At 37.7% G+C, this 13,474-nt stretch overlaps 1 protein-coding gene across 3 annotated transcripts in view; it reads left to right on the top strand.

The window, feature by feature from the left end:
• Window positions 1-13,474, top strand: part of LOC124153740 (ubiquitin carboxyl-terminal hydrolase 2-like) — a 140,418-nt gene that overhangs the window by 119,272 nt on the left and 7,672 nt on the right. For all 3 annotated transcript variants that reach the window (XM_046527078.1, XM_046527077.1, XM_046527079.1), the window contains exons 3-5: window positions 10,211-10,315; window positions 10,423-10,549; window positions 12,959-13,205. In XM_046527078.1, coding sequence (XP_046383034.1) covers window positions 10,211-10,315; window positions 10,423-10,549; window positions 12,959-13,205 — 479 coding nt within the window. The remainder of the gene's footprint in view (window positions 1-10,210; window positions 10,316-10,422; window positions 10,550-12,958; window positions 13,206-13,474) is intronic.

Genomic DNA, 13,474 nt, shown 5'->3' with positions numbered 1-13,474 from the left:
TGCAGTGGCGAACAATGGTCGGAAGACGTTTATTCAGTCAAAACAGTAGTCTGATTCATACATTGAATATTCGTAAAGCTAGGTTTCGGAACCTGAATCCGATACGCTAGAATTGGAAATGTTTAAAGGAAGATGGATCGTGTGTTTATTTAGGATACCATGTTGGGGATTATTTATTATTTTGGTAGGTACTTCAATGACGTAAGTCTCATCGTGGTGAGCAAGTTTTTTTGATATTTTTTGGAGGATTGTTTCGAGTTCATTTCATATTTTTATTTATGTTGATAATGAGCAACTTCGTTTTAGTTTATCTCGAACTCTTTATAGGTCTCCTTGGAATGAAATTTTAGTTCTTGGGCACAGTTTTTACATTTGTGCCGTAGATATTTTTCGGATAACGGTTGTAAACATAAGTCTCACTAATATTTATTCTGTTTACAAAATTCCCACCAAGGATGTTTAAAGTAAACAGAATTCATTATATATGACACTCTTTCTGTAGCATTTATTACAGGAAAATTTGGTAAATGGAAATGGAAATTTGACGAAGTATTTTATTTGCAATCGATTGTTGCTCCATGTCATATTATACTGTCATATTCAGTTGGAAAACAGAACTATTTTGCATATGAAATACAACTGCTGTAAGGTCCTCTTAGAGATATCCATGATCTATCTAATTATTTTCCACGCAAAATCTGGGCATGAAATTTGTAAGCGATAGAAATATTTCGTTTATGAAACTTGGTGGATCTTTTAAAGGGCTCTGTAATTACTCTCTGTAATGTTTTTTTTGTGGAGTTTTTCAAGGCCATCGGCTGCTTGCTTTAATTCCGGGATGAAATGATTTTTAAAGCATATCTTACATTAAACGTTAAATAACTCAAATCGTCGATAAAAGAAGGTAGGGATGTCTCAAACGTAATTGGGAGAGGATGAATAGGAATAGTTTTCGTTATTTGGTAGACACTTGATTTGAAATGAGTTTACGAGTTTTTTATCTGGCCTTTGTGATTGACTACTTGGTTTTAATAATCAAGAAGAGTCGAATAGGTGCTATGAGTAAACACGCACAATACCCCATGATATGCTAGGAAGAGATAGCGTCGCTCATCGCGTGAGATAATCATTTGTTTAGCAGTTTTCAGTATCTTAAGCACATTGAGGAAAGCAGGTCTATCTCTTCACAGTGGGCAACATCAATTGCTACTCGAGGGCACTTTTTTTAGGATTATCTGTTAGGATTTTTAATGATATTTCTGTTTCCTTCAAAGTTGGCCAGCTGAGGGTGGAGAATTGATATGAGGTTATTTAAAATAATAACATACGTTCAATTTTTATTCGCAATATACAAGTGTTTACTCAGGTTGTTTTTTCGTGGTGGGATCTCTGAAATAGCGAAGGCGATTACACACGTCGTGTTACCTCCGCTTGGAGCTGTTGTGGATTCTTACAAGGTTTGAGCTTCACTCAATTTTTATTTTCTGTCTTGGGGTCTTTTACTCCATTCTATTTTTTTATAAGAGATTGAACCATGTGTGCAATTCTCCTTTGAATATGAATTTTGAAAACTGCAACAAACTTCTCATCTCGGTCTAAGCTATGGTTTTCCTTTGAATGTTATTTACCTATGTATATATTTAGTGAAATCTAAAAATCCTGATTCAAACCTTCGATTAGTTCTGTATCTCTCTTGGTAGAAAGAAAAACCATTTGTCATTGTTTTCCTTAAATTGGTTTGTTTTAATTTGTGACGATTCCCATTTTTAAGTGCGTATGTATTTAGGGAAGCAAGTTAGCAAGTGTTTAAGATTTAGTTATATAAAAACTGGGAAAAAATATTTCAATTCGTCATCCTTTACCAGTTTTCTTTCCAAAGATAATTACGCCATGAAGATGCCCCACTTGATGTCCAAGACTTCGAAAGAATCAATATTTTCCATTCGACGGAATCGAAATAATGCGTTCGTTGAATTATTGTGCGTGTAGTTAATGATATTTTTCTGAAGACTTATTTATTCTATGGAAAAATCCTATGAAACTAGTGGAAATTTTGTACTCGTTGCAGGCTCCTTCCATACTTCATACTTATCTGATAGAATCATATCTCAAAAGATATATATGATTTCAACATCATAATAATCTTGTTAGAAACCTTGTGTTACTTAATCATTCATTTGATGCCAAGATGTGTCAAGTTTTTGTGGCACCTCCCTCTGGTACTGGTGGTTTCTTAAATTTCGTCTGTCTCTCTGTGGCAGTGCGCTGTACGATCGGGATGTTCATCGAAAATTGTATGCTGTGAATCACAGAATTCGGGGATTTCTCGCAAGATGTGCTCATCCTCTCTGGCATCCAATCCTTTTTCCTGCTCTCCTTTTAGATCCTACCTCGGAGCTGACTGTTACCCCATTTTTTATGCCTTAAGAACATTTATCAATTAGCAGCAATTTATTTTATTTTTTAACCTAAGCTTTTCGCAGTTTTTTTTTCGTTTTAGTATTTTTTAAATGTGCAAAAATAAGCATGACCTTTTTGTTTTTTTAGATAGTAAATATTTTCTTCATGCTTTTGTTGTTTTTTGTAGGTATTTTCATATGCAGTATAACCTGGGTAATTGCTGCAAGTGGTAACATTTTTTTAAAGTGATTTTTTCCAAAAATGTAGTCATGCCTATAATTTTTTATGCAATAAGTTGGTATCGTACAAAGCCTTTTTAAATGTGTATCATGTGGCATTAACCATCATTTGCTGTAATAAGACCTTTGAGTGAATGACTACACTACCTCACCGAGGATTAACTCACAATGAACTTTGCATGTGTGTAATATATTTCGCGATGCCTATTAACAATCCGCAATTAATATTAATTTTGAGACTAGAAACGTTGTATGTCGAAGTAGTTTGTGACACTTTTTTTGCAGTATTGTGTTGCGCCCCATGTAATTTCGTGTGTTACCTTCGGAAACACTCGGCATATTTTTTGTGTATTTGGTGTAGAAGGCGGATTTAGATTTGTGTTCCAATGTTTTGATGTCAATAAGTAATCACCAACAGCTCTTCGCACTCATTCAGCAAAAAATATTGAAGGTGGTCATGAAGATGCTACAGGTTGAAAATTTGAAGATAGCCAAAGATATTCCTTCAATTTTTTCTAATAAAAAATATGTAATTGGACATAATTTGAAAATTTTAAATGCTACAAACTAGTTGAACTATTTGCCTATGACTGTCGTAGGATAATAACCCCTGAAGTTCATCGATATTTTCTGTGCAAACTACGTGTTCCTGTCATTTAAGAAGGATTTAACAATTAATTTTTGAGGTACTTATTATCTTTTAAAGTGTATCTCAGTGATTGCGTGGGGCCTCCAGGTTAGTGAAAGAAGTCTAAGTAGCGTGTTAAGTTTTTCGAATGCAAGTTGAAGCGGTAACGACCGTTGTGCAATGCGGCGAGTGAAGGGGAGGAAATTTTTGACGCGACGATTCACGTTGCCGACGGAAATCACTCCGGCATAACAGCACCCCCGCTCCGCGTCTGCGGCATTCATTATTTCCCCGCCAGAAACATATTCAGCGCTTTAGGATGGCCGCTCTGGATCATGTGTTTCCGAGCCTCGCTTTAATGCCGTCCATTTCGAGGATGAACTGTTTGGAGGGGAGTTCCGGAAGCGATGGATGGGAGGCTCTTTGCGGGAGGGCTTGTTGGTCTCGTAATGCGGGCATGTCGTAGTTAGTCCATTTCGAGTGCATTGCAGTAATTTTCCCCGTCGACGCCGAGGCTTCCTCGCACACGCTCCCCGCCCCAGAAATCGTACACAAGCGCGAGTAAGAACATTAAAACGGTAGAGGCCCACAATGTCGTCCTTGTTCGGAGCGCGTGCTTATCACAAACTCGTATCGAGCGCTCTCGTGCCTAGCACGGGCTAACGTATCAATAGCCAAATCGACCCCTTCTCCGAAAATAAAATATTCACTTCGAATCCCTCCTCCCGGCTCAGACCGCACTGCACCTGCGTAATACCCCGAGAGGCACCTCAAGGGTTAGTGGCTTAGGGTTTTAGGGCTCGAGCTGTGAAAAAGAACTTCGGGAAAATGTTATTAGGAGATGTGAAGGTCACGAAAGTATCTTTTGGCTCCAGTCCGGAGGGTCGTGACTCCTGTTTGTCCGTCCGATTCATTGCTGATTCTCAGTGTGAATGTGGATTTGAAATGGCGTTTATACCCCGAGTCACGCGGCAGACAATTTCTCTCATCATGTAATGCTTTTCTCATTTCTCTCGCCCCCTGCCAAACACCCTAGAGGTGGCTCGCAGGGTATTATGTAGATGTAATAATTCTTTGGATTCAAGCTCATTTCTATAAAATGCAATTTTAAATTGATAAAGACTTGTTAAAACTTCTCAGAAATTTACAGTGAGTGCAAAAAGTATTCGGACAGCTCTTGTTTCTAGCTAATATTTCATTTTCACTCTGTTGCGCTTATGTTTCTGGCTTGAAATAATTTTCAGTGTGTACTAAAGACAATCTTTATTTATGCATACACAACAGCAGCAAATAATAAACTTTAGAAACTTTAAACAAAATAGAAAAATAACTTCAAATGTGTCGCACAAAAAGTATTCGGACACCTGAATTTTTCATGTTAAATGAAGTCATAAGGCACGCTTTACGCAATAATTAGTATTTTGTGGCAATCCTTTTGGTTTTCAGGACTGCCTGAAGGCGATTTGGCATTGAATGGACCAATTTTGATGTGACACATTTCGTCTATTCTTCTAGCAAAGCAGTCTTGTGGTCATTCTTGTTTGATGTATGCCATTACATAAATTTTTTCTCCAGATTACTCCATAGATGATAGATGTGCTATCGATTTGGGGTCTGGTGTTTGTGAAGGAGTTTTCAACTCTTTGAATGTGTTATACACGATCCACAGCTTTGTATTCTTTGCCGTATGTTTGTAATCATTGTCCTGCTGAAATATATATTTGTTTCTCCGTCCCATCTTCTCAGTATTAACTTAAAAATTTTGCTTCAGTATAACGATGTACATCTTGTAGTCCATGATCCCTTCCACGAAGTGCAAACTACCCACTCCAATCGAGCCCATGCACCCCTACATCATCACAGAACCAACCCCATGTTTCACTGTTGCTTTCAATTTGTTGGGATCAAGCTCAGTATTGTTCTGACTCCACATCATTGGATGACCATCAGATCAGAATATGTTGTACTTCCTCTCGTCAGTGAAAATCACGCGATCCCACGACTCTAAAGGCTCAGATTGATGTTCCCGCCTGAAATCTACCTGCCTCTCGCGATTGACCACACTGATCCACGGCATCCTCCTTGCTACTCGGCCGTGGTAACCGTTTTGCTTCAACTGGTCTTCCCGAACCGATTTACTATGTCGTACACAGTTGACCAAGGTCGTGCGACAAGTCCAGCGATTTGATTCATTGACTTACATTGATTATAGTATCTAATAATGAGCTTTCGCTCAGCTTCAGTCGTTTCAGTTGCCTTTCGTCCCATGCCTGTCAACACTTCAGGTCGCCGTTCGGTCAAAGATGCGTTTCACCTCTCCACAGCCAAGGGGAAGCACGTGCGCCCACAGCTGGACCCCAATGACACCGGTGGGCTCCGATAAACGCGTGTAAATCGACGTGCACCGTGTATCCGAATACTTTTTGCTCGCGAAAGTTTTGTATATTCGTCTATTGGACTCAATTTATAGCTAAGGAGCGACGAATTCTCGTTCTTTCAATATGTAAACCTATACCGGAGCAGTAAATGATAATAATACATTCATGTCGAATCCGAATAGCAAGTGCAATGGAGTCAAAACAGTAATATTGGCTGGAAAGAAATACCGTCCGAATAATTTTTGCACTCACCGTAGTCACATTTTGAAAAAAAATCTCGACCAGTTTTACCATCCGTTTGGAACCGTAAAGTGACCAGACTTTACTCTGCAATGTAATTTCTACCAGTTTCGTCTATGTAATCCAGGCCCTTGGAAAAATTCCTTCTGATAAAGCTATATTTTCAAGCAATTTTGCCCCGCAGTTCTTAGTCCGGAAGCAGCTGATTTGCGACTTTCGGATAGAATCAGGCTTCAAGAAATAGGTTTAGTGGGGCTATTGAATTTATAATAAAATAATGGGGTAAAAAACATCACGTTGCGTTCGTATGTATCTCAGTGTGTCCAATGTCGTACCCAGGATCAAAACTGGGGGGGGGGGGGGGGGGAGGCAACCATGGTTGTTCAAGTTGTAGGTGAGATTTAATATTGGAAAATGTGAATGAAATCAACATTTTAAGGAAACTGTGAAACAACATTTTAAACGCCCATGAGTGTGTCACTTAATCGTCGGTACTATTGATGTGTATATCATTATGATTTACTCTAAAAGTAATGAGTATTGAGCCGCATGTGTGTCTTTTTAGTATCTAGCCTTTTTCTGCTCATGAACATGGTACGGGGTAATAAAGAATTATCTGATCCATTTGGCCGCGATCTTTTTGCTTTCGTCCATCCTTCAGACGCCCTGGCGAACGGGTTTAAGGGATGGGTGTGGGCGGCGCTTAGGGGTCATACCAGGAGTCCATTTTATGCTCGGAACCTTTAACGTAACGTCACAAATCCAACAGACCGTCCCGACCGAGTTCCCTAAGGTCGACCGTTCCCCTCCCACCCTCGCGCGCCAACCCGTGCCTTGTTTGCATCGCGAGTCCCACACCCTCGGACACGGCCGTGCCGCGAGGGGAGCGAGACCCCTCCCGCGCTCCCTCCGCCGACTCCTCGCTTCCCTCGCACGCGTGCTGTTATCGGCGTAGTGCCGGCTCTACGTTTGCCCTTCACCGACGCGTTGGATTCCGGAATCGGTGTCAGGGCCGCTGCGGAGCCCTCTCTCTCCCCGCGGACCCCTCCGCGAGAGTCCGCGCAGCTGCAGAACGGAGTGGCTAGGCCAACCTTGCGGCCTCCGTCGATAGGAGTGGTGGGGTGAACTTCTCGGGCTCTTCCATCCGTGCGCGAACCCTCGAAAAACTCCCTCCTCCCCCTCACACACTCTTCCTCTCACTCATCCCGCTTCACTCTCCCTCCCCCCATCCCTCCGTGCCCTTCACTCTCACGCAGCATATCGCCCCTCCTCGCTTTAATCCCAGCCAGGAAGTTAAATCTTTTTCTCTCTCTGCGCTAGTACTATTTAAACGGAATTCATTCCCATACGTCCCTATTACGGTCTACCTCTCCCACTACGTCCCTCACCCCACGTCACTGAGATGAGATCATGAAGTGAAAACCATACCCCTGTGATAATGATTTCTTGTTCTTGGGAGCAAAGCTTTAAGAGCACGAATGTTGGTTCCAGTATTGCCTGATTAGGAATGCGTCATGAGATTAGTTTGATAACTTTTTATGTATGAGCTTATAACTTTGTGAAAGCTATTTGGGTTTAAAAAAATTATATGGACACTATTTGGGGCTACCATTAGATATTATTGGGGTTTAATTGTGTGTGATGAATTTTTGTGGCTATGTTTAATGTCCGCAGCTGATTATTTAAGTTAGGGAGGATAATTTATTTATAGTGATGATAATTTTGTAGGATCTGGAGTAAATGACGTTGCTAACATAAGATTCTGTTGCATTATGTCCTAGTGTTATCTTTGTTATGTCCACAATACGGGAATATGCTTGATGGCATATTTATTTGTTTAACATGATTACAGTTGTTATAGGATATTGATTAGCCAATCTAGGAGGGAGCCAATAATAATTTAACTTCATTTATTTATATTGGTCTCAGCCATTAAATGAAAATTCAAGATATGGAATTACAATTTGTTTTGCCATTACCTTGAATGATTTAAATACACCCTTATGAGTCTCCTGTTCTGTGGTTAGTTTGCAAAGAAAATCCATCTACCCAGTGTCCGGTTAGGATCAGAGGAAAGTAACGAACAGTCCAATGTGTTTAATTAGATTTCGTTTTGAGGAGAAAGGTTTAGGAAGGATAATGATATCCACAATCACATTTGCACACCAAAATGAGTGCTCAAGCAAATATTTACTGACTGGTATCATGTACTAATCACCAGTATTCATATATAGGGCCAATTAACATCAGCTTATGCACTAACAGAATAGCTCTAGTGTGACAAATTTGTGTAGTCAATACTCAAGCTGAGAGAGCTGACCAAATGCTACAACAAGGTACAGTATAATTAAATCCAAAGAACACTTTTTTCCTTGGTCTTAACTCTTTTTGTTACTTCTTTTCTGTAGGTATCATGGTGAGAGGTATTTGATTGAAGGGTACAAAAGAACAGAATCTCATACACACTATTCTCTTCTATTTTGGCTGTAATTTTCCTCACTGTTTAAATATCCTCTCTCATTGGTAGCATTGCAGTAATTTCTGCCGTATTATCTCATAATGAAAACATTAATAATTTGAAGATCAAACTGTAATAATAGAGATACGATTGAAGATGAATTGGAGGGAAAATTTCCCTATAAAAGGTTGCTGTACTTCAACTCTCAATCATTTTTTTTTATTCCACTTTCATGATGCTAGCAATCAACTGTCTTTTGTTCATATGGGATGTGGCATCATAAGTTACTAGTACTAAATGTGTAATAAAGAATAATAATTTATAGTAATCTTCAGCCTCGTGCAATACTTATCTAAGTGGAGAGGAATGAGTGATGGTAGTTATAGCAGTTGTATAAGAGTGACTTTTTGAAGCAGAAGTAAATTACTTTTGAAAGGAGACAGTGAAACTGTAGTATGTATGGTTCTTTAATTACTGTCATGTTTTTATTTGCCCAAAATGTGACTATGGTAAATGATTCGGGTACCTTTGAAAACATTTTTAGGAACTGTTCCAATTGCTTTTACTCTCAAGGTCTTGAGTCATTCCTTAAATGCTGGTTCATGCCACTGTGTGTATTTTTCTATGAATGATATCATGTCAAAACCACTTGTACAATTATTTAGGTTATTATAGTCATAGAAAATAGACTGGTGACCACTTTTATAATATGGGTTGAATCAGGCTGCCGTTTGATCCAAGTATATAACAGTAAAAATATATTCATGGAAGTAAGGTGGTTCTGCCTAGACTAATTAATTCAAAAGAAGAACTTAATTCTTGCTTTTTATAAAAATTATTTTAATCTGCTTTCATAGATGACATCCTTCAATTTTTCAAGTGATTGAAATGGCATGAAGATTTATCAGAGGTTGTATTTTTATATTACTGTAATATTCAGGGATTTGAGCTTTTTAATCATTTCATTTTTAATGTTACTACAATAACAGCATTTTTATAAATAACCAAAACACAAGATAAGGACTTTTTATTTTATTTGCTGTGTATATTGTAGTTCACCGTATCAGTGTTTTGGAGATATGTAGGGGAACCCGGGGTAGAACGGGGTGGTGGGGTGGAACGGGGTAAGCGATTTCAAGTGTGAAAAAAGGTGCTGCATAAGCGGCAATTACTATAATTAGTCCAGATTGGTGTTGCTTACAAGTTATAAGTCACCCTGTTCCATCCCAGGTTCCCCTACGTACATTCTTATTACTATCTACATTTTCTCTTTGCATTTCCAATCGTTGCTACAAGAGCCTGTAGAAAGCTGTGAATTTTATAAAGAATTTCCAAAAAATATGAAATGAAAATACCAATTTTTTAACAGTAATTGATGGAGTACTAAATGAAGGGTATATTTTGAAAAATTAATGGCAACCTCATCAACAAAGTTTCTTGGCAGAACCACTTCAATTTGAATATTAATCAAGGGAAGTGTATTCACAATATTTCCTTGTTCCATAGTTATCAGCCGTATATTATGAAATTGGACCTATTCTTCAATTAAACCTGAATCATCATTAGATTAATCAGGATTTATTGAAGAAAATGAGCATTATTGTGCATCTATTTACATTTGTGATGTTTTCATGTTGAACACTGAACAACCCATGGAATTTAATTAATTTATTAAAATTTGATAGCTAAGCTATTGAGAATGATTTTTTGATTAATAAAAGATAGTGAAAATGCGATTCTTTTGGCTGTCTTTGTGACCATTACAAAATGTAAAAATGAATATTGTGCTAGTTTTCAAGGGTTGTTCTGTGTCCCCTTGTTCTTGGTTATTTGACTCCATGGTGATTTTAATTTCATCGTATTTTAGGAGAACAACGTGATAACGGCTTCTCCTCGGCTCTCTAGCAAGGCGGTGCGCAACAACACAGCTGAAAATGGGGGCCTTTTGGGGCTTCGCAACCTTGGAAATACGGTAAGCTTGCGTCTTTAATTTTTTCGTTCATATTACTCACTTTCATAATCTTCATTATTGCTAGCGATGTTGGTTCGTCTTATTATGGCATAAATATTATATTTCAGTGCTTCATGAACTCAGTTCTTCAATGTCTCAGCAATACAAGACCACTTCTGGAATACATCCTTGGTGACAATTATTCATCTGACTTAAACACTACTAACTCTTCAATGAAGGGAGCTCTTATTAAAGGTTAGTTGAAATATTGAGATAATTAGTTTGCTTGGGAAGTGAAAGTTTATAAACTCACTTCATATTAACATGGTATTGAATCTTAATTCATTTTTGTTTTGCCAACTTAGTATTGCTATTGCTCACATTGTTATTGAGTTTAGGTTGATTAAAGAATGGCTGTTATTCTGCAATAATTTAAATTCTTAGTGCAGGCATAGGCATGATAACTGTTGTCAAGGCTCCTCACAACTTGCTAGCTAACTATTTGAATCTAGGTGTACGGTATAGCTATTTAATCACAAGGAAGTGGGTGTTTTAATGGTCCTTGAAGGGTTAAGTGAAAAATGTTTATATTCTATAACATTGTTTAATTTTTGAAGATATTCATATAATTTTAAGTATGCTGGGACTAGCCATGGTGATAGCTTTTATGGGAGTCACCTGCAATGCACAAATTGTGCGAAAACTCCACAGAGAAAAAATCATTTGCCTTGACCAGGATTGCGAGTTTTTGCACATATTCATATAACCTTGATTTCGATCAATAAAAGTTGTGTTGTTGTTTGTTTGTTGAATTTTTAAAACAGTAGCTAATATATTTGTGATATATTATTGTGGAATCTGATGGTAATTACCAAAAATGTTTTGAATCAATAATTGCATTCTTAGTTATGACTTAATTTTTCTCATAAATTTTTATACCTAAAATAAAAGACTAATAAAATTATCTTTATTTCGTGTTTGCTTGTGAATAGAGGTAATTTAATTGATGTCTCACTATCTTCCCTTCATTGAGGGATTCAGGTTTTCTTCAAACTGCGTGGTAAAGTCCATTATCAAGATAATAATGACCCTTAAATATCATAATATCAATGTGAAGAGAGTAACGTTCGGCTAGTTTTTCCTCTCATTGCTACCCTTCAAATATTTCTTAGCTTGAGGTTTTACCTGATGTTTAGGTTCATGTTGATGCCGATTGTAATTGAAGCATTCATTTGTGAATTGATTCATGCAGTGCAGCCTCCCTCCCATGATTAAATGTCTTGTGCAATTTACATTTTTCAGTATTAAAATTATGAAAGTAAGGCAATACCCAACGAAATTATGTTATACCTAAATCTTGGAGGATTTAATGTCTAGTCAGTGTGAAGAGAGTTGATTGAAGGAGGTTGATACAGATGCCAATGAGAATTAAGTGTAAGATTGAAATCCATGATCTTTGTATGCATGGTTTTACTGATGAGTTGAGGTGCAAAAATCTAATATTATCTAAAATGAACTGGAAAATCTCTTTATTGCTTGGAAAGCTATTATTTTATAGTCTTTTCATTGTTACTTTTTGTGCAGTAGGTGTGTCACCAAAGTGACGTCAAACATGTGCGACTTGAAGGATCTAAGGTTTTCCCGGTGAATAGACTAGAGGAAGAGTTCTCGGGTTTCCAGCGGGGTCCAAGGGTTTTTCTGCACCGACGTTTCGAAAGCTAAGTCTGCCATCGTCTTCAGGGTGAAATCAGATTCACCCTGAAGACGATGACAGACTTAGCCTTCGAAACGTCCGTGCAGAAAAACCCTTGGACCTGGCTGGAAACTCAAGAACTCTTCCTCCATATGCGACTTGCTATGTCATTAAGCAAAATTCCCATGAAGAGGCAATGAAATGGCTGCTATACAAGAGACATATACAGCTATAGGCTAAAAATCTCTATCAGGGTCATTCATGTAGTTTACCATAAATGCAGTATGGTTCTGCATCATTCCATGGGCCCTTACTTTGTTGCTGTAATTTTTCCCATGTCGCAAATTACTACATACATGTTTGGCCATTCGTATTTTAACACAAATATTATATTGAATTTTAATGCATAGTTTATGAGAAGTAGATATTTCCCTTTCCATTTTGTACCTTTAATTCTTTTTTGCTGCTTTAAATTTATTTTAACGTTCGGTCGGTGTGATTTTTGTTGCCTACAATGCCACAAGACTGTTTTGAATCTTCAATTTGGAACTTGGATGACACGGCATACTAAAATAATGTAATCTGGGGTTTGGCTTACATTTTACATACTTTTTTGTGTAAAATATATTTTTTCATTATTCTCTCAATTAATTACAATTTTTATTGCTATCTGAATTAAGTGACTTACAGTGTTTGCTTTATTATACTTGTCCGACCATATATATTGCCAGGGTGGTATATTATGCCAATAGAATCAGCATATTATAATGTGGTGTGAAATACAGAGTCAAAGTAGGTAAGCATTATTTCTAAAGGGAAACAGCGGGGACTAAGTATTACCTCCCTCAGAATGCAGAATGGTTACTGTTAAAGATGTAATAATCGGTTATATCTTAGTTATCCCATTATTTCTTGTGGTTTTGATTGAATGCTGCTTGCTTCCATTTACGAACTACCATTTTTATTTACAGCCTTTTCAACAGTCATCCAAGAGCTTTGGGGATACCCTGAAGGCAGCAGTACCCTCTGCACTGCAGTGAACACCACAGCTCTGAAAGCACAACTGCAAAGATTTGCCCCTCGATTCACTGGATATTCACAGCAAGATGCCCAGGAGTTTCTGCGATACCTCTTGGAGGGCTTGCATGAAGATGTGAATCGTGTCGTTACGAAACCATCCTCTCGACCTATTCTCCCAGATGTTGATCCTTCTTTGAGGTAATCATGTAGCTATGGACTTGTGGAAAAAATTCTTCAAACTCTATCAGCTGAATAAAACGTTCTAGCTATCATGAATGAAAATACTTCATTTACTATTATTTTGCTTTAATTTTGAAATATAGATTAAAATAATGAAGTGAAATCAGTAAAATAATTAATGGAACACTAGTTAGTAGGTAATCTTTTTCTGTATGTTCGTTCGTGCATGGTCTGTAATAATTGAAAATAGTCTACTTGTTTATGTTCAGTATTTTTTTTTTATTATT

Source organism: Ischnura elegans, chromosome 2, assembly GCF_921293095.1.
Source record: "Ischnura elegans chromosome 2, ioIscEleg1.1, whole genome shotgun sequence".
In the NCBI taxonomy this organism is placed as follows: domain Eukaryota; kingdom Metazoa; phylum Arthropoda; class Insecta; order Odonata; family Coenagrionidae; genus Ischnura; species Ischnura elegans.
This window is presented reverse-complemented; position numbering and strand designations above follow the sequence as displayed.